Raw genomic sequence first — 22240 nt, forward strand, 5'->3', positions numbered from 1 at the left:
TTTGTCATTGGGGTGCATTTAATAAATGTGTTAGTTTTTGATTATTTGGAGTGTGGTTAGTTATTTTTCAATTTCTATCAGGTGTAGATATATCGGAGTGTGATTGATAAAAACTGTGGTGTAAATAAAGCTCACCATTATTCAAGCTGCTCCAACGTTCGAAAATCAAGCCCCATATGGTACTCGACAAAGCCCACGTTTGGCCCTTAAAACAAATTTTCTCGATCGACTTTGTTGACAAATGAGTCCATTCAAGTTCAATAGGCCAAGCCGAAACAAATTAAGCTCCAATAGGCCCAAAACTGCAGTTTAGATTCATTGTCCTTTGTAGAAATAGGGTTTAAGCCCATTAAGGGAAAGGAAGATCCATCTACCATCTTATCCCTTCTCCAGTCCAGTTCTCTCTCCCTCTATTTTCTTTCTTCTTTCTTTAATTTTTGAGGGTTTGGAACTTTAGACGACAACAGCTCCATGCTGTGTAAGGGAATAATGTCTCCTCTTTACCCTCTTTCACGTTAACTAGTTCTGTGTGCGCATATTATGTTGTTGAATATCGTTGTGGCTGAAATAATTTGAAGCCCAAATGACTACTGTAGCCCAATTAAAAGCCCACATGCTCTTCAAATTAAGTCCAGCCCATAGGTTATATATGTGATCTTTGCCAGACATCTCCAGCAAGTTAGCTGATAAATTGTGTTGTGATATTTTCCTTGTGGGCTCATTAAATTACTTGCCTTAGTACATGTTGAAGCAGGAGAGTTTACACTTTGCTTTTGTGCCCTACGTACAATACTATGAATCCAATATGAATATGGTGGCAGGGAGCAGGTGAATCTGTGATTTATTCCCTACTCATGTGTGGCTTTTACCGACATTTTATATAATGGGTTCGTTTAGAAGTGTGTTGTGTTTCGACCTCCTGTGACGAGGTGAGGATAAAATTGAACGTTTTACATTCACATCAATTAAATTTTGATGAATTCATTTTTGTAAAAATATAAATAGAATAATAAAATTGATTGAGATCAAAATTGGGAAAAAAATAATCTTCGTGTTTTGACGTCAAAAATGCGAACAACCATGTTGCATCATGAGTGGAAACAACTCCCCACAATTTCAACTTCGAACTCATTGCGATGAGGTGATATCAATGCAAATCAACCTCATTTTGATACTTCCCCACTAATACCCCAAGTAGGCATGTTATTAGGGCTTGGCATCGGGTCGGGCCAACCCAGAAATATGAGGCCCGACCCAGCCTGGCCCTTAAGGCTCGAGCCTTTTTGTAGGGCCGGACCCGACTTTTTGACTATATAATATTTATATATGTATTTTTTTTCAGGAAAATGTATTATATATATGTATATGTATTATGTATTATGTATATGCAGACAGTGCACTATATATATATATAGTGTATGTTGTCTAGTCTGGCTTCAGGCCGGGCACGGCCCAAGAAATGGAGCCGAGGCCTGGTCTAATTTTGAGCCGGGTAGGGCTTTGACCCCCGGGCTGGGGCTGAGATCGGCTCGGGCCTAGCCCGTGGGCCTAATGATGACCCCTACATGTTTTGTGCTTTTGTAAAGGCAACATGACATCGTTTAGGTTTGTTGGTGTAGGGTAGTCAAAATGAAAATCAATCTGGGCTATAAAACTCATTACCAATCGGGATGGATCAGTTGGCTTGAAATGACTCATATATTCTAGAGTGATTTGTATTGGGATCCTAATTTAAAACATGTCGTTACAAAAAAAAATATATCACAACACCAAACCCATAATTAGGTGTCCAATCAACTTTAAAAAGGTGAAAGTAAGTGTATGCAATAAATAAGTGATGTGAATTGTGATGACCATGTTTCATGGCTTGCGTACGATCGAATTATTGATAATGATTAAGTTGAAGATCATCTTTCATTTGGTAGTGTTGGGTGGGATTGAGACTCATTGCCATCCCTTTGCCCAACCTACTGCATGATTAAGATTTATTAACCAAAAGCAAGTAAGTTTTCAGCTTAAGCTTCACCACCACTCCCCTATCTAACCCTGCTGGTGGATTCATGCAAAAGAAACATGAAAAGAGTGTCATGCAGTCAACAACTAATCATGATACCTCTTGGGGAGATAACTAACCCACTTTTGGACACCACCTTCAATGTCCAAAATCTAAAAGCCAATTGGGTTTTGCACCAACTGATATTCATAGTTCTCTCAGTTCAGAATATGTCATTAGTGACTCCAGCATTGTTCACAAATAACCGTTTGAAGAATCAAGGCTTCTTTTAGTTAACCAGGCTCCTTTAACAGAAGTAGGTTTATGTGCAGATGGAAAATGTAAATGAAATATCCAAGGAAACCACACTGCCAAGAAAAGAATGTTAATGAATCATAGACCTTAATTTCATTACTCGTTTCAGGATTTCTACTAACAAATGAGACTGCAAAAAGAATTCCCTTACAGGGGAACTAAAAAGGAAAAAGAATGCAAAAAGAATACAACAGACTCCAACGCCTAATAAAACTTAAAGACCTAGTCATTACAAAACCTAAAACTGCACTAACCTTAAATTTCCAGTTCTCTCACTACAACCCTTTTCAACTTAACTAAAAATACTGTCATCTATAGCTCCTAATCCCACCATTCCTTTCCTGTACAAAACCCAATGAACAAAGGAATTAAATAACAGTGATTAATTAAACGCGAGAGAGAAGAGGATCGAGAGTCAGCTACGAGATTCCAATTCGAATTGAAACACTGTGTTCTCTGCGTCCCACCTCACATATAATCCAATGCATTATTGGGAATCAACTCAGGCACGCTTTCTATCTTTGATATAGTCCCAGCAACATCAAAATTGTCACCCTTGGTTCTCATCTCGAGAACCTTCCTATGGGAATTGGAATGCAAGGACGGAACAAATGTTGGACTTGCTGCAGGACGATATTCAGGGAAGAGCCTGCCAGACTTATACCGAACACCACAAGCATTGCAAAGGGTCTTTGGCCCCAAGGGCCCTGCCCTCCATTGTGGAGTCTTGGTTATCTCACAATGCAGGCACTTCCTAACTGCTTGGGATGGTGGGTTCTGGTTCGCCTCAGTAGGAGCAGCAGGGAGGGACAATTTCGTTTTCTTTTTCTTCTTATGTTCGCCGGAGAGAGCATGCTTTGGTATCTTAATCAAAAGTCGAGACTCAGCAAAATTCTCAGAATCTGAGAGTGCCTTAGGCTCAGTTGAGGAAGTAGGTGATATGAGTTGCATCGCTGGGCGGGGATTGAAGGTTGCAGGGCGAGGACGCTTGCTACGAGCACGTCCACATTTTCCATTAACAACAGTTTCAGGGCTGCGTGGCGTGGTCTTTTCTCCTGAGCAGGAGTTGCTGCTTTCAAGGACAGAGACTGGGCTGGAGGTCTGGAATTGTTGATGGGATGAGTCCTTATTGGCAAACGATGACTCCTCTTTGCTCATGGTGAGGCTTCCTCCAGAGAAGGAATCCTCAACAAAGTTTGAAAGCCATTCCAGTTGCACAATGTCCTCATACTGCAATTCATAATTACATAAAACTAAATCAGAATCCCAGTAAAATTCCACAGATTATACCATTTTCAATTCATGTTCTGACCTGCTTTATCTTATTCTCCTAATTCAATCATGGAAAACCCACAACTCCATAATAGATAACCAAGAAGGATACCCATATTACAAATTCAGTACCCAATAATGCAATCAATCATTGCAGTTAAATTCAACTGAAATATGTAAAATCCTAAATGGGACAAAGCCTGATTTACTGAATTCAGAACTCAAATGCAACACTTCAATACGAAGACAACTTCTACTCAATATTTATTTATTTATTTTTAAAAAAAACTTATGCACTGTTCACGTGATAACACTTTTAATCAACCACATGGCAGACCACGTGACATCCATAACGGAATCCCATTAATTTTATTTCTTCTTTCATTTTCACAGCTGGTGCTTCGGTGCATACCACATCATCGCCGGCATCCGCAATTTACCAAAAAATACCCCTATGAATAAATTGACCAAAACACCCTTATTATGGTGATTTTTTCAAACGTAACAGGTATCTATCATAATTACCCATTAACGCGGCTGCCAGCCTGGCACCTTAATTATGACGTCATCAACGTTTATCCAAAAAGTACCAGAACTAAACTCACCGGTACAGAGAGCTCTGCGGAGAGGTCGGAGCTGCGGTTGTTAGAGAACACCGAGTCGGAACCAGGAAGCGACTCTGACTGAGGCGACCAGAAGTTTGGGAATGAATTTGAGTCCGCAGGAGGCAGCCCGCACTCGCCGTCCTCCGTAGGGAAGTCGAGGAGGTCGTCGATGTGGTCAAAGAAACTGCCGCAGTCTATCTCATCTACAAAGCTCGATCCAATCATGTTTTCTTTTCTTTTCGGACTGTTAATTTTCCTGAGAAAGTGACAGAAAGACGAAACGGAAATGTGTTAATTCGAGTGGTTTTATAAAGGAGAACAGTTAATACTGGGTAGATTTTATAGTGGGGGTGCAGAGGAACCGTGTGGTGTATTTTAGCATTGAGCGCATATACACGTCACGAAATTTAAAAATGGAAGTTTCAAATTATCCGCCTCGAGAGAATCCAAACCGGTTTCAAACTCACAGATTTTTCTCAGTTTTTACGCGCAAAGCGTGAAAATTATAGTCAAAAATGGGCGACTATCATTAACAGCTGGCGCACTTTAGAAAAAGGAGGTCCTATTAAGTCTTTGGATTTCATCATCAGCAGAGAATTTTATTCGGAAAGAAGGTGAAGCGAACCTTGTGAATTCAAACTTGACAGAATTGAAGCTTCCAGGAAAAACCTAAATTAATTCATGCCATGATTGTTTCCGTAAAAACGAAGTAAAGGAAAATTTGAATAAAATTCAAAGACTCTTTTGTGAGAAAGTATAACAGAACTCTCAACATAAGGCCGAGTTCTTCCATACTTTTCAAAATTACCAAGACAATGAAGCAGTACTGCTGTCAAAATTTTGCTCCAGTTTCTCGGCAACCAAACAATAAATAAGAGTTCAAAATGCCGACGACATTCGAGACTCCAACATCTCAAGACAATTGCGCTAGAATTCAATACTGTCCAACAAGAAACACAAACAAGTAAGGCACAAAATCAAGAGTCTCCAATTGAGTACCTTCTAGTGACACAGCAGGTACCGGGAACAGAGAGTGAGAAGCAGAGGCAGTGACGGAGAAGAGATAGAGAGAGGGGAGTTTTGAAAGTGGAGAGAAGAGAGAAGTGAAGGCTAAAAAAGGGAGGGAGTGATGGGTAGGTGAGCCTCCACCTCCATTGCTAGCTGTAATTAATTTACTTCTCTCTCTTGATGTTGAAGTCTCCTCTCCCCACCTCATTACCTGGGTCCCACACTCATCGCCCCACCGCACTCCCCCGCCTTTTCTTTTCCCTTTTCTTTTTAATTTTTTTTATTTTCCTCTTCACGGATTGTAAGTTTAAAAACCTAGCGCTACTGGTTTCTCAAAAATTTGAAAACAGATAAAGATCGTCTACATTTACAGTAACAGTGGTTGTCAGATTTTGACCGCCGCTGTTACCGATATTTACCATTTCTGATTTTTACCTTTTATCTGATTTTTATCCTTTACAAGTGCCAAAACTCAAGTCAGAGAGGCTTTTTTCACGCGCTGTGACTGCACGTATCTTCTACTCAAGCAGGATTGGGCGGTGTTTCTATTTCACCGGGTACTTTGTTTTCTCTAATTTGTAGGAAGTCAATTCTGATTTTTATAAAAGTTTTCCCATAATTTACGTGTTTACCACTTCTAGAAGAAATATTAGGGGCTGCGGCTTCTATTCTTAAATTCGTACAACTTTCGATAATGTTAGAAGTAGAAGCCGTGTAACCAATGATGGATATAAACCTATGACAATAGGATATAAACCTATGACCTATCACAATAAACCCATAAGAGAAACTTTGTACTGTATAACAAAACTAAAATTCGTAAGCCTAATGTGTCAAGCAGGATCGGACTAGTTAGAAATAAATGTTGCTCCGGTCTCTTATCATCTCAAATCTCAATTGATGGGATCAGGAACTGTTGGGCTGCTATTATTCTCTGCACATGTAGTAAACGTGAATTATAGAGTGCTTAAGATTTTTCTCAGAGAGACATTCCAACGATCAAGTCAATTTGGTAGTAAGAACGGTTAAGGAAATTGCTCGGCATTGAGAGCTAGCTTTACCTTTAGTCAATAGTAAAAAGTGAAAAATATGAGAGAGATTTATCTAAGTGAATATCCCTCTTATTTATATATGATTCTAATGTAACCTCTCATTTATAGTTGTAATTGTTCTTTTACGATTGTAACTGCTCCTCTATGATCGTAGGAGTTGAAAATAAACATTCCATTTATGATGGGATGATTTACCTATCTACCCACAAGGATCACCTCGGGTGATCAAGGTGTTCCCCAATATAAATTTTTTTAGATATAGACATCCATCAATATCTAAGATGAGCCGTATTTTGGTATTATCATGTCATATTAATATTGAATGATCAAATCAACTTAACAATGACCTAGGTTATGTGGTCCCTACAAATTAATCTTTATTTTTTATTATTTCTTTTTGATATTTACATCTGGACAAGACAAGATCAAACTTAATTACCACAGTTGTTGTAAATCTGATTGGTTAAGGTTTCTGATTCTTAGGTTTTAGGTATGCGCACCCAGAAAAAAGAACACACTAATACCGAAAGAAAGAAAGAAAGAAAAATCCAGCTTTGGTGTGGGGTCTACACGGTTGAAATTATGTGGGCCATCCCCTACATGCCTGTTGTTTCAACGCAAATATCAACTTGATTATACAGCTGTTTCCCAAAAGAGAAGAAAAAGAAAATTAAAGAGAGGAAAAAGAATAGGCTTTCACATGTATATACATCTTTTTTGGATACTCCGACTTTCCTATTTTGCCCTTCTGTAGGTTCTAAAATTACTGGATAAATTAAAATATAGGGGCAGAATGAAGTACGAAGACCGCATTAGTACCAATTTTTCAAATACCGACAATACCCACCGATTAAATCGGATATCCAACCCTTCACCGAAACAAATAAACTTAAAAATATCAAGTTGTGTAGTATCATACTCATGTTTGTAAAATTCTTTCAAGTGGGTTCGTTAGACTGAATATTACGCATTTATTATTTTAAAAAAAATTAGGTTCAAAACTGGACTACAACAGGAGCTGGGCACCCCTAAAGCTCGAGGGTATATCCCATACTTTCGAGTTCCGAGTGAAATTAATATTTTTCTAAATTAAAAAATTACAAATTTTGCACCATAATCGCTTGTATTTGCATATGTAGACAAATGAAGGGTATGCCAATCAGTAATCAGATTTTCTTACGAACTTGTGAATCCGACAATAAGAGTGCAAATTATAAAAACTCTTTTTCAGATTCCAAAGCAACTTAGTAAGGTTGCGAGCCTTATAATCATATACTTCACACTAAGCTCGTTCATTAACGAGTCAAGCTATTAAGTTTGAACAGATAATTTGTGTCCAGTTTGTGAATTTATCAAAGTGGGGAACAAGTGTGCTAAAAAGTGTTAGGACAAGGCCAAACAAATAAAATGCACTAACACTAATTTTTAAAAAGGTCTTAGTGGCTTTAGTTTTAAAATAGAGAAAGGTTAATTAAAGTGACTGCAAAACAGAAACAATATATATATATGTATATGTTTGGTTGGGGACTGAAATATAATGATAAGCCGCACTTACACACTCACTATCTTTTTAACTAACTTGAGTTGTACTCTTTGTATCCAATACCTTCCAAAATACTCTCCGTCACAAAATTCAACACTGAAAAAGGGTTTATTTCTTTGATACACCCAATTCTCTTTTTGCTAACTACTTGGATTCAAGGGCCGAGCCATAATGAGGCGGACTAAGATTAAGATAATAGTATTTTGATTTGTACGAAATAATTTAACGGGAGTTCAAAGGTGATGTCTTTGAAAAAAAAATCGAGACGATTTTGATACAATACAATTCATTCAAATAATATTATCGATAAATATTTATCTTGATGTTTGGTATTATAAATAATTAATCCAAAAAATTAACATAAATACATATTAAAATTGGTAAAAATTAATTAAATAACATGTACAATATGAGATAATATATAAATATATAACTTTTTTTTTTTGAGTACATATAACTATATATAACTATATAACTAGAAGCCATGTTTCAAATGCAATCTAATTTTTTAAAACAAAAAAAATGAGTATTGTTATTTAATATTAACAATAATGGAATGGATAATATCAAAGTTATTATTGTTATGCATTGTTTCTTACTATTAGGTTAAGTATAGTTTTTTATACGATAAAAAACTAAATATATATTTTAAAAAGAATTAGGCGGACTATAGCCTAGTGTTGCCCCTTGGCTATGGCCATGCTTTGAGTGCACCCTTTGACTTACTTTTTTGGTACAACCCAATGACATGTAAATGGTTAGGCTCCAAGCACCACTCATATTGGTTCATATATTGCCATGATGACAAACAAATGAACATTACATGGACTTGAAAACAATGGGGAACCTAGACTTGGTTTCTTGCATCCAAAAAATACTACCAGATAAATGAATATTTAAAAAGGAGTAGCTCTTTCATTTAAGTTGCTAAAGAAATTAAACTACGCACTTTAATTTGTGCAAGGGCAATGAGATCCACTACTATACCATAGAGTCCTTAATTTTAAACATTTTATTATATTTGGTGCTACGTGAATTCCCTAGTATTTAAATTGCCCCACTTACCTAGGGACGCCTGGACTGACTCAAGGTTTAGCATGAATAGGATCAAATTTATACTTATTAGGGATAACGGTTGAATTTTAAACTTCAGTGGGGATAAAATGTGAGTTTTTATAAAATATAAGTATACTTTGTTATAACATTAATATAAATTTTTTGACTGGGGTCAACTGACCCAACTCAACTATGCATGGGTCCAACCCTGCGCTTACCCTAGCTATGCACCATGAACAATTGATGTATATTCCACTTAATTTTTTAAGCATTATTTATATATATAAAAAATATGATGAAGATTCAGTTTCTTTCCTTCAAAGATACTCACAAATTTGATACAATTTGAAAAAGTTATAAAAAAAAACCTTTAATTTTAGGTCAAACTTCTAGTTTGGCCAAAGATTAAACACTTGATGCGCTTTTTGAAAGACAAATTCACACAAGTCTTGAACAGAGAACGTGGACAATATGTCAAGTAAATTGGGCAAAAAATCTGTCTCACATCTTATTGTTCTTCTTATTCTCCATTCATTTGATAATTTTATTTGATTCTCCATACTGGAAATAATTCACAAAATTGCTAACAGTCGATTAACAATGCGTGTCGGTAAGGGAATTTCTAACAAGTACAAAAAAAATAGATCTTATAGGGTGATGGCACATGGGCTTGTGCCCTAACTATAGCTAGGTCACCATGTATTGACTTAAAAATTGCAATAAGGAATTAATAATATTGGGAAGTAACATGTCGCTATTATAAGCACCACAAAAATTTAAATAAAAATAAAGTCACCATAGCTTTTAATTAATGGCAAAATCAACTCCCCCCGACATGGTCTTGATTTTGACCCTCGAACATATGTGACCTTTATAACCTTATTTTGCTGCTGATTTGTCTCATATCACAAGACCACGCTTGCAATTGTGGAGTTTTGAAATTTGTTTACATTGTAATTGGTTGTCACGTTACCATATCAGGGTTGATAAGCGAACTCGACCGTGTAACCTTCTTACTCTATTATGACGAAATGGCCCTTCACTTTTCTTTTTCTCTATATATATATATGATTAAGGTATGGGTATAATAGTAAATTTATTGTTAGTTGGAATGAGGCTGACGTGGCAGTGGCAAGGGGAAGGCTGAAGGCACATGCAACGTACGTGCGATCAAGTAAGGGCCATGTTGTTTGTGGGACCCATCAAGAGAGTCGGTCCACATGTTGACCAAACTTGGCGGAGGATACAGATTTGACCGTGTTACTGCGTGGACCCACCACGCTCCCAATCAAACCTGCTAGGCTCCAGCTGTGGCAGTGTGATGAATATCCGTTTCACGGATGGAGACTCAAGTCTAGCATCATAAGTTTGAGCCTAACTCTGAGAAAACTCAGGTTAACAATAAGAGATTTGTCCTCCCTTATAAGCTTCCACCATCTTTCGATGTGAGATTTTCATCAATCCTCTGCCTCAGACCCGTGAGCAATGATCACATAGCCTTACCAATCTAGTAGATCAGGTCTTTCCCAGTTACTTGAATGACTTTTTTCTTTCTTTTTTACGTCTTTTTCTCTTTTCCAACACGCAGACGCGTGCACTCTCAATGAAAGCATCAATGATGAATATCCTTCATAAGTCTAGCATTACAAGTTTGTGCGTAACTCTCTATTGAAAACTCAGGTTGATAATAAGAGATTTGTCCTCCCTTATAATCTAGACTCTAAATCCACCATCTTTCAATATGAGATTCTCATCACAGTGTCACTGTGTACAAGGCGAACAAACTTACCACGTGGACGTATCAAATTTTGACACATTGGCAGGCGGACATTTATCTGTTCTTTGTTTGTGAAAGTTTTTGGCCACTTGATGTTTAAGATCAATTGCAAATGTGGGGCAGGAATCGATGAACATTGACGTACAGAGATGGCTTTGAGACAAATTGTAATATGAGAGGACTCTTTGTAGGACATTGTCGTGTGTATTGACTAGGTAGTACAATCCAAAGATACTAGTCCATTATTTTGTGCTCAAATTATTTGAACTAATCAATTACATACGATGCCGTTTTCACACCCGAAGATGTACGTGCAGGAACAACCAAACAACAACAATGGTATACACACGCCGACGCGCGGAAGAAGTTGATTAAAGCTTTATAGATTCTAAAGCTGCGTTTAATACACACAATTACGATCGAGATATACATATTTTAACAGGTCGAGTTCTTGGAGGTTAAAGAAATAGTCCTGTACCCCTGAATCCCTGATATCCATGTTGATGTGGTATGTCTGAGGTCAATAGTTTAACGATAAATTAACTACTTTTTATCAATCCCAACCACCCATAAATTATCATCCCCCACTTATGAATTGATATTACCCTTTTAGTTCTAATACACTACATCAACACAAGACTAACGTACCAAGAATACTACATATCATCTATAAGTTGTAGGGGCTCCATACCTTACACTCATGTATAAATTGTATGAGTGATGGCAACACATAAGCCCTACATGCCCTTCAATCACAATCAATTAAATAATATGCAAAAACAAAACGGAGCCCCTTAATTCCTGAAACCCCAATACATATATGATATGGAGAGAACACACCGACTTTTACAAGATTTTTCGTGGCTAAAAAAAAGAACTAAATTAAAGGCGTTATTTACCGATACCATATATTGCGTGTCGGTGCCGACGCTTATAGGGCACCGACGGAATTACCGGGTACGAGAGGGGGACAATGACCAGTTCCAAAAAATGTAACCGGCTACCGAAGGTCCCAATACACAAACACCAATGCATGAAGGAATTTAACGCGTCGGTGCCTTTTTTTTTTTTTTTTTTTTATGAACTCCGTACCTTTAACGGTTTTCTGTTGCTTCCCTGTATTTTTAGACGGTTGACATTTATTACTACCAGAAAAAAATCTGTCCATGGCATCCAGTATTGTTCGAATTGTACTCATATAAATATTGTATGAAACTGAACACGAAAGTTCTTGTGTGTTTCAGACAATGTGATGTAGCTTACGTATTGATTATTTATTAAATATAGAGGTAATGGTAATTTGGTGAGACTGAAATTATTATTATTTTTTAAATCTAACGACAATGCTTTACTGCTAATGATGTGCTGGACTGCAGGGGAAGAACAGGTAGCACCATGTGATGGTGCCACGTGGTTAGACAATATTATATTGGGAAAATAATATGCACGATCGATGACGGTGACTTGGAAAATTAAATTAGATGTATTATTATGTATATTTTATGGTGGTGATTACCGTTATAGGCGCCGGGAACAGGGAGTCAGGGACAACAAAATGAAAGCGATGTTTGCATGTGAGATTTGTACTTAAACATGATGATTAAGAATGAATAAACACACAAAATCATTTGAAAGTTGATGAAAACAAACAAACAAACACAAAGATTATAAAAGAAAAAAAAATCTTTAGATTGTAACCATGTGCCACGTGGGGACGATGTCCCAAATTCTTTTAATTTGGTATGTATGTCTACCGAAATGGCAATCTTGCCCTTCGGATGCTGGGGTCTTGGGAGGGCAAAAATGTAATTGGCCTTTGAAATTTATGACAACCGACGCCTCTTTGAGGCATTAACAGAAGGGAAGGGAGAAGCAATGTCTGTATCAAATGAATAACAAGCACTGTGCATGCCCTACGAATTCAATAATGGATTTATTATTTGAATTTTTTTTCCTATTTCCAGATAATTTGAATTTTGAATTTATCGTCCAGTTGGGTGCACTGTAGTGACTGTACTTATTATTTGTTTTGTTTTCTTAGATTTTTTTTATTCAATTAAGACTTGGTAGTTCATGCTATTCAATTTTGTCATTTTCAATTAGTGGGCTCCCTTTTCTTGTATTCCATATTAATTCACTTTTTTTTAAAAAAAAATTGAAAACATCATAAATTTAATTTTAAAGATAATTAAAAGTGAGAAGAAAATACAATTGAATTATGTTGTGTAGTTTTTAGTTCATTTTTCTAAAAATTTCCTAGACAAATTTTTTTTTTTTGCCTCTATTTGTATTGGGCCTTGACATAGTTGGTTTACAGCCCAAGCCTACTTGTAAGGAAAACAACAATCTGGTATTTCACCTAGGCCCATGCATTGGCCCATTATCAGCGCACCAATGGGGCGGTCCAAAAAATAGGCTAAGGGCCAGACCCATTAGGGACGTGTTAGAGCCTTGGCTTACATGAAAATCCTCCTTAGGTGTCCCTACTTTTTCAGGATAAGAAGGGGTAGAGAAAATGCCACGAGCCAATGTTCGAGTACCAGGTGCTACGGCGTTGAAGTAACCCATGCCATACTCCCAAGAAAAGCTCGAACGACCTTCAACAAAGGGTAACCGACATAGGTGGGTAGGTAGAGAATACTTAGGGGCGTGAGACAACTCTCTCTAAGGAACTCGGCAAGATAGCCCAGTAACTTCGGGAGAAGGGGTGCCTCCTCACAAAGAGGGTCGTAATGACCAGGCCTGGGCGACTATTTACCAAAAACACAGGTCTCCGCAAAGTCGTAAGACCATGTATGGGAGCTGACACCTGCCCATTGTCAGAGGGTCAAGGAAGTCCTTAAATAGCTTTGTTGACAAGAAATTTTCTTCTTGCATTCATTGACTAATTAAATAATTAGTATTACAAGCAAAAATTTAAGAGAACTGTATAATATCAATTACTACACAAACAGTGACTTCACACCAACACCTCCACAAGATACTCTTACTGATGACGAACCCGGTGTTTACATGGGCCTTTGGCCCATGATTTTTCATCATAAACAAAGAAGGAAAGAATAACAAGTGATAATTACAGAATAAACACTATGCACATTGAATCACCCCACCAGAGAATCAAGATGCAGCAGAAAGAAGAAAGGAAGCTATACAAGATTTAGTTCCTCATGCTGCATTTCCCGCAACCAGCCTCGTAGTCGAGCATATGAATCCCTTTAGCAATGATCATGGTACTACTAGGGCGGATTTCGATGCATCCAAATAATTGATTCGACATGTCCCAAGCAGGGTTTCGGGGAGCTCTTCCTGAGTATTACCCTGCAATTTTTTATTTGTCCAATGTAATCGATGAATTTATATAGCTAAATTATTTTTTGTACTGCATGTATACATGTGTGTATGTGGAGGTGTATTAAGAGGGATGTGTGGCTTACCTGTATCAAAAATGCCATTTCTATGACCAAGTTGTTCAAGTATCCAAGAACAAGATTGACTACCCCCCTAGCCACCGTCGAAGACCCAACATCAATTTCAAGCTGAAATTTCGACATGTTCAAAAGGTTAGCATATCATTCTGATTCTTACCATACTGGTTCAAACTGATATTATGTCATCAACTATAGAAGAAGAATGACCAAGATTTTAACATTTCTAACTGCCATTGATCTGCAGTCTGCACACAATAAAATTATGGTAATGTTACCTCCAAGTAGTTCTTCCCGCGAAAATAAATTGCTTCTAGCGCTTGACCAACCAAACACGCTTTTTTCCCTACGCTCTGCTTGACTATCCATGATCCCTGAGAAAATAATCAAAAGTTCATGACACATCTACCATACCTAAATCAATGACTAGTCATTCTTGTGGTACTGAATTCAGCTGCTGCTGCTTCTTTTTTTTTTACCTTGGAAATGTATGGTATGAGCTTAAATCTTGAATTCCTGTAGGCATCATCCCCATTTACAAATTTGTAGAGCAAAGGATTTTCTTCTAGGGGAGTTTTCATCATGTAATATAATGCCAATGTATACGTGGTTGTGCCAGGAACCTGGTTCAAGGTAGTGCGCGATAAGTAAGACATTCGTTGATTTTGATCATAAAAATGAAGGCGGAACATATAAGACAAACCTGTATATTAACAATGAAGAAAAATTCTGGTCCACCTCTTGCTGCATATTTCTGCAAGAAAACAATAACATGATAGTTGAAGAGGACTTCCTTTCAATCATATGACCATGCTTTTTATGTGATAGTCTTCAGATAAGGGAGACCATGAATGGTTATTTTTTTGCAAACTAATGAGGGACTCAGGGTGGATCAAACCTGGACAATACTATCAGGGCGGCTGCCAAGATCATCTTCTCTCTTGTCAGATCTTAACCAATCTGCACCTACCATTTGCATCAAGGTGCCTTTTGCCTTCGTCTAGAAAAAAGTGCAATCATGAAGAACAGAAGTCAGAAAAGCAGCACATCAGCATCGTCATTTGCATAATTGAAAAGTGTGAACCGGATATTTTGAAAATCAGTAAGGAGAAGTAAAGAGAAACCCTGCTATAAGAAAATGTCTGCTGTAAACAAAATAAAAAAAAATGCAAGGAAACCCTTATCTCTGGTATTCTGACTAGTCCTGCAACACACAAACTGTCTTCTTCCATATTAATACTCTATCCAAGGCAAGAATATCTCGAAATCATTCTAATCATATTGCCCTTCCCTCTAGATTCTATTAGACATCTTTCCAAATTTATATTAACAGATCAACATCATAAAGGTATGCAAAAATCTATAAAAAATTGACAAAACTATCTTGGTATCCGTGCAAAAAAAAGGAAGAAGATAAAGGCGCAACAGCTTAATTAATCTGCTTGTATTTCACATGCTTGGCAAAACTAAATGGAGCCAACGAATTACCTTCTGATGGTCTTTTAAATAATTTTCTCCTCGTATTAAAAAAGTGGAAGGATCAGCAGCAGCCCAAGAGCAAGGCAAACTACAGCTCGAGTCCTTTTGGAGGGTAGCTCCATAGGGGCAGGAGAAGCCGTCTTCCCTAGCCACCTCTTGTAGATCCATGTAACCCTTCTTCTGAACTGCATCATAACAAGTTTTGAGCCATTTCTGAATCATAAAAAGATCTGAAATTAAAACTATCAATCACATACTTTGAAATATCAATTATGTAAAGGAGTTTGACTACCATAACAGGACTAACCAGCAAGGTCATGCAACTTTTTCACGAGACCAGCAGCAGATGGCAGTCTTGACTGGTGGCTACTCTGTTCAACTCAATGTCATAAAGAATGTCAGAAAAGCAAAGTGTTACACTGGTTAATCATGACATCAGTTAATATTTTCAGAAGTCCAGTAATGAAAGTCAATTCATATGGTCTTTCTCTTTCATATCATTTGAACACACAAGCTACTTAAAAATGCATTTTCATTGACGCAAAAAGGACTTTGCAGAATTTTATGGAATTATTATATCTCCATTTAGATGGAGAAAGGTAGATGATATTTGGACATAATGGCAACTATTGCCATAACAAGTCTATGCAGACAAGACTATCTCAAAGAACATGATGGTAATCACGATGTACCGATGAAGCCAAGCTTCTTACCAGTAGAAGTATTAGCAAATGATCATAGCACTCACAATTACCGTTCTTTGTCCAACAGAACTTTCATTTTCAATGGCCACAAGGCTCACGACATTAAATTTTTTAAATCAATTCAAGTAACCAGTACAGGTTCCCATGTAGGTTTCCAAAGTTTTTTTAAACTACTGCCTGTAAATAAGGAGTTCAACCCTGGGGAGCATAGAGTACCTGAGAATGTAGATCAGGGCTAGTTGCACAAGACCACCCATTTTCATAGTGGTCATAATCCGTTGCTTCAGGAACATCAAAGAATTCATCACAGGCATCATTCAGGCCCATCAAACTCGTACGCCCAGATGTGATTTTCTCTAGCCCATCATCCAGTAAAGCTGCATTCTCTCCGATTTTCTCGTTCTTTTCTGATTCTTGAACTTCATTCTTAGCATCTGTGTTGTCACTTTGAAGCAACTCCGTGGCTCTCCCCACTTCTCTAGATAAAATTTCTGAGGAAAAATTTCCAGTTCGTGCTCGGAATAGCTCCCTTAATGCTGCAGAATGCATATATAGAGCTGTGATCATTTCATGAAACACTGACAATAAAGAAAAAAAAGATGCAAGGAACAAAAGGCGCAGCTCTTAATCCTTAGAGAGGTACCAGCAACTCTCTCAAGCATACGAATGGTTATGGATCTTGCAGAAGACGAACGCAAATATGATTTCCAGAACTTCCAATCAATAGAAAGCATGTGTTTTACGAGTGACTGTTTCCCTTGGTTCACAGGAGTAACTACATATCCTCCACCTGCATGTTCACCAAAGCAACATCATAGAAACCAGATTAAACCAAGAATGCATTTTCAGAGCTTGAACCACGGGTTTTGATGAATACGAAAAAAATTAAATTTAGGAAAAATGGAGCGGGCATTGCATCAGAACTGGATTAAAAAGACGAGCTTAGGATCAAATTCGTTTCTCAATAACATTGAGAATTTTTGCAATCCAAGATTTTAAGCATCTCATGACATCATACTGGTTTAAATTATGAGCGAGTCTATCAAGCATAAAATTTTAGCTTTGAAAGTATTGTAGAAAATATAATTTTTACCACATGAGGCAAGAGGTCTGAAGAATAAAACCATTACATTGAGAGCATTAAGTCAACAGAACAATCAAAACTAGTGCACGAGAAAATCTCAGATAAGATGAAAGAAAAATAAGATGCAAAATTAATCCAAAACGTTGTTTTTGAAATGAACACTCTCATAATAATTTAATAACTTATTAACAAGGAGAACCTAAAATAACATAATTCACATTCCGGTCCAATATTTGTAATGAAGGAGAAAAACAATAAATAATTTCATGCCCTATGCAAGACTTTAGTGGCAAATATTCATGACGATTCACCACACAAAAGAACACAAAGGTAAAATGATATTATTTCTCATATTATTATGTCATAAACTTGGTTAAGTTTGTGACAATAAGAAGTGAAAGAACTATCTGAAATTTCTAAAATTCAAAGCATACATTACTTTTAAGCCAAGCACGAACATAGCCCTTCTGCGGTAGACACTTCTTGTGATACACAGAGTGGTATAGAATTACTGTGACAAGTCCAGACCAAGACAGTTAGGGCAGAAAAAAGAGGGTACAACAACTTCATATGTTAACTTAAGAATTAAGTTTTTTCAGTTTTTGTCCTTCAACAATACCATATGTGCCATCATCTTCTCTTCTCCAATAGCGCCGCAGCAGTAGATCCCTCCTCTTCATCCCCCTGCAAAATGTTACTACTAATAAATATATATGTGGTTCAGTAGAATTATCTATAACGAGGTTCAGACTCTGACCAAGGTAGCCAATCACTGTATAACTCTTTCCGAATGATATCTGTATGACCATCAAGGTGGTCAACCACGTTGCCTCGGTAAAAACAGAAGTCCCACCTGCAAGACACGTGGTAGTTCAAACTCTGAAACCGCAACAGTCCACATGCAAAAAAAACTTTGTGATAGGAGTTAGTTTGAATGTATTTATGTTCTAAAAGACTAAAACAGTCTTGCAGCCAAAATTTGCTTAATAGTATTGGATCTATAGTCTGCACTCAAGGTAAGAACTATGTTCTCCGACTTGCTGTCTGCAAAACTGCCCAAAAAGGGTAAATAAGGTATAAGAAGGGGTGTGGATTCATGATTACTGGATATTTTGGTCCTTCAGCATGCTAATCAGTGGAATATTTTTGAACTACCATGAGCTAACATCTTTGACGATGGAACCAGGACAGAAGACTAAAGACAACATAAAGGTATACAATGAAAATCAACTTCATACTTAATGTAGTAAAAATATTTGGGCATAAATTGGTAGGTAAATATTCTCCAGTCAGTACAACGCTGTCCATGATTACTTGGACATCTAGAGACAGCGGTGGCCAAATATAATAAATGATGAAGCATCTATTCTAAAAGGTAAAGCCAAATTAAGTACATCAATTATTAGATTTTAATTAATTTGTAGATAGCACAAGGTTAGGCCACATTACCCTTGAGTATTATGAACATGGTTCTCTTTTTACTCATATTTCTTTTGCTGATATAGAAATGTCTTAAATCTTACATGAACTCAGCATTTCTACTTGCACGTAAATTGATGGATTGGGGGAAGAATGGGAGAAGAGTGAATTAAAGAAACAGTGGGATTCCCCCACATCCGGTTAGGATTTTGATTTCTTCACTTTTCAAGAGAAACTGGGGAAAAATGTGTCATGGGAGTGAACACGATCATGGGCAGGAATACTATAAGAAGCCAACAATGATGGATGCAAGTAATTAGATTCTTGCAGGTAGACTGTGAACCACATCGACTAAAGAAATTTAAGCATGTTAATTAACTCGAATGAAACATTATGGATTTAGAATAGAGCACCACAGCTCCTTTACCACCCACATTAATGGATCTATCTCTGGCACAATGATGAAACATAAGCAGAGTACTCTGACAACCAATCAAATATCTTGCATTGGCGAATATATGCACCATGTATATGATTGAGAAGGAAAAAAAAATCTTATTGCACAATTAGCTTTATTAAATATGTTTTTTTGTCACATCTTCAACGGCACAACAAAAGTCACAGGTTAGGAAGACAGAACCCAGTAATCTTACTCTGATCTTGAGGGACCAAGAGACATAAGAATCCGGAAAATGGCCTCTGAAGATCCATCTACTGCACCAACTGCCATTATTGCCGGATTATCATCCCAATGCTGAGAAATTAACATTTTTCAGCCAAATGAAACCGAGCAGAACAATATAAATTATATAAGTCCATATATCAACATACCCTCTCACGGGAATCCCAATCTTTTGATTCTTTGAAAAGCCTTAATCCTGTATAAGCATCAATTATTTAACGAAATTGTGCATTTGTGGTTGGAATTTCTTTTAAAGCAGATGACAAATAGGCTCACCATTCTGACAGCCAAAAATTTTCCACGGCGAGGGTGCAATGACATCAGATGTCATTGCCTCTGTGTGTATGGATAAGTGGTTAGTCCAGTCAATAGATCTTGTATGTTCTCTTCCTTTTGTGAAAGACAATCTGCCAAAACAAGATTCTGTAGATAAAACAAGGAAAAAAGTTCCTACATACTGGCAAGAATTGTGTACATGAAAAAATTGAAGAAATGCATGGAAACTGAAGATGTCACACCAACAAAAGAAACTTTTTTTTATCCTGGCAGAACTTTGTATACCTTAGAGGTGTCCATCCCTTTTTAGAACAAGCCACCAAATTATTTGCTGAATTTGGGAACTCCTAGAAAACGCTGAAACATGAGTCTTTCATCACGATAAAACCATTTCCTTAGAGATTATGAGTTAAAAGTTCATAAAACCTTTATTGCGACATCCTTTAAGGAACGAATCCATTTTGCTGCTTCTTCTGAACTACTTGCTCCCAGCTACAAAAACATGATCTCAATGATTAAATATCAATGAACTGTAACGCCAAAATACTCAAATCACTCCAATTTTGCACCTTACCTTAAGCTGATCATGATGATTTAAATTATTATAAAGAGTGAAAATGAAGAACACCTGCAATTTGCAAACCATTTTAGAAAACGCAAAATATCCAAGGAAAGATGAATCCGTATTAATAGGTTACAAAAAATTTATTCTTCGCTGCCATTGAAGAAACATGAAATACAAGGATTACTTTTCTGTGAATGCTCTCTCTTCCATCATCAGCAACACGAATGGAGGAATCTATTATGGCACTTCTGACTGGCTCCTGACAAAAGAAAAACCTATCAATTAGTTTTGTAACAACTATTTTAGTTACAAACAAGATACCGAATAAAGAGCACAATCCCAATATAATGTCTTCTCAAACAGCTGACAGAATAACAATCCAGGGGAAAACAATTAAAACTTGATAATTACAGAGGCCATATAAGCCATTCGAATTGATCATTCAGATAAAAAGTGCCAAAACCTTCTCTTATCTTCCAATCACAAAATGAATTACAAAAAAACCAACTCAAATTCATTCAAACACCACATACAACCAAATGCTCCTGTACGCCATTTCACCAATTAAATGCTCCAGAAAGGATTAAAACACAAACCAGACGTATGCATCTCATTCTAACAAAATGGGTAGACCAGAACCCAACAGAGAAACATAATATAAACTTTTAAAAAAGGCCAAAGCTCAACGAAATTTTGTTTTTTTTTTTAAAAAAAAAAAAACCCAATGAAGAAACGCAATAGAAAAATCACCTCTTTATCTGAAGTGGGTATCATTTTGTAGCTTTTGAGGCTGTTTTCATGAAGAATGAAGTAGCGTTTGCGCGAGAATTGCAAACCAAACCGATTGGAGCCAATGGTATACAACCACCCTTCCATTTTGCCTTCAGTTTGTGAGATACCCATTTGAGATAATCACACAGACCCAGATTTTGATTTTCTTCAACCTTATAAAAACCATTAATCCTCCATGAAAATTCTTCCAAAGTTCGTTCCTTTCGTTAACAAAAAAGGTAGTTTCTGCAACAAGAAACCAATGTGGGTACTTGGACAATACAATACAAAGAAAGGAGAATAAGAGACAATCCTCTGATTCCCAATAACGGGAACCAGAGAATCAAGTTGCAGGAAATGCCAGCCCTTTATGGATCTTCCAAGGCAAAAACACCTTCTATTTCTTCTCTCTACGTTCTGTTTCTCTTCTTCGGTGTATTTAAAGTTTTAAACGACTCGAATAACCGAACCTAAATAATAGAATCACCATATCGCCCTTTATCCTTCAGCTCTAAAATAGAAATTTTCTTTTTCAATTTTAGTTTACTATCTTTGGCAATCTTCATGTAGTTTTGAAAGTTACTATATTTTAAGTTTTGACCATTGGTTTTGAAAATATTTGTGTTTTAAATATTTAGATCCAATTGTTGGAATTTAAGAGGGGAAGTCCAATGATTCCGATATCAAAAAAAAAAAAAAACAATATACCCTCTCACGGGGTACATTTGACCGACAAATCACTTCATTTGGAACTCTCTATATCATATTATTTATCATTGAAATCGAATTTTGGGCATCCATATGTTTAACTCAGATAATTGTCAACCGAGCCACCTCTCATTGGTTATACCTTACAATTTTAAAGTTGTCGATTATAGGGAATGTTGTAATATATAATAAAAGAACAATTTTAAAATGGAGAGTGTATAATGACTTACAATTGTAGATGAATTTTGCACCTTCAAATGTCTATTTGAGAGCTCGTGGGAGGGCATAAAGGTAAAATCATACTAGGTATATTTCTTACTATAAAAGAAGGGATGGGTGGCAAGTTGGAAGTAATTAGGGAAAGAATCATATGATTAATGCTTATGATTATATTAATATATGATTAAGAAACACGAGCGTGATTGCAGGACCGACATTAACAAGGATTTTCTTGTTGGGTTGAGGCCTGAGGGGTTGAAAGAGGGATCCAACTGGATAATGCTGCT

General features: G+C 36.8%; 2 protein-coding genes across 2 annotated transcripts; both read right to left on the minus strand.

The window, feature by feature from the left end:
- Positions 1-2364: 2364 nt before the first annotated feature.
- LOC120005821 (GATA transcription factor 8-like) lies at positions 2365-5453 on the minus strand. Its single transcript, XM_038855668.1, has 3 exons — positions 5185-5453; positions 4186-4441; positions 2365-3538 (listed from the first exon to the last, which is right to left on the minus strand). Exons 2-3 carry the CDS (start codon positions 4408-4410, stop codon positions 2777-2779), a joined length of 987 nt encoding a protein of 328 aa, XP_038711596.1. The 5' UTR covers positions 4411-4441; positions 5185-5453; the 3' UTR covers positions 2365-2776.
- Positions 5454-13473: 8020 nt separating this feature from the next.
- Positions 13474-21462, minus strand: LOC120004920 (protein ENHANCED DISEASE RESISTANCE 2-like). The gene is made up of 21 exons (XM_038854269.1): positions 21006-21462; positions 20440-20514; positions 20265-20318; positions 20117-20182; positions 19976-20037; positions 19691-19821; positions 19564-19610; positions 19386-19486; positions 18071-18166; positions 17933-17997; positions 17753-17824; positions 16873-17019; positions 16446-16765; positions 15833-15896; positions 15535-15710; positions 14945-15046; positions 14750-14800; positions 14526-14669; positions 14325-14420; positions 14056-14157; positions 13474-13939 (listed from the first exon to the last, which is right to left on the minus strand). The coding sequence occupies exons 1-21, from the start codon at positions 21156-21158 to the stop codon at positions 13847-13849; spliced, it is 2217 nt and encodes a 738-aa protein (XP_038710197.1). The 5' UTR covers positions 21159-21462; the 3' UTR covers positions 13474-13846.
- Between the last annotated feature and the right edge of the window lie 778 nt (positions 21463-22240).

This window comes from Tripterygium wilfordii, chromosome 9, assembly GCF_013401445.1.
Source record: "Tripterygium wilfordii isolate XIE 37 chromosome 9, ASM1340144v1, whole genome shotgun sequence".
NCBI lineage: Eukaryota > Viridiplantae > Streptophyta > Magnoliopsida > Celastrales > Celastraceae > Tripterygium > Tripterygium wilfordii.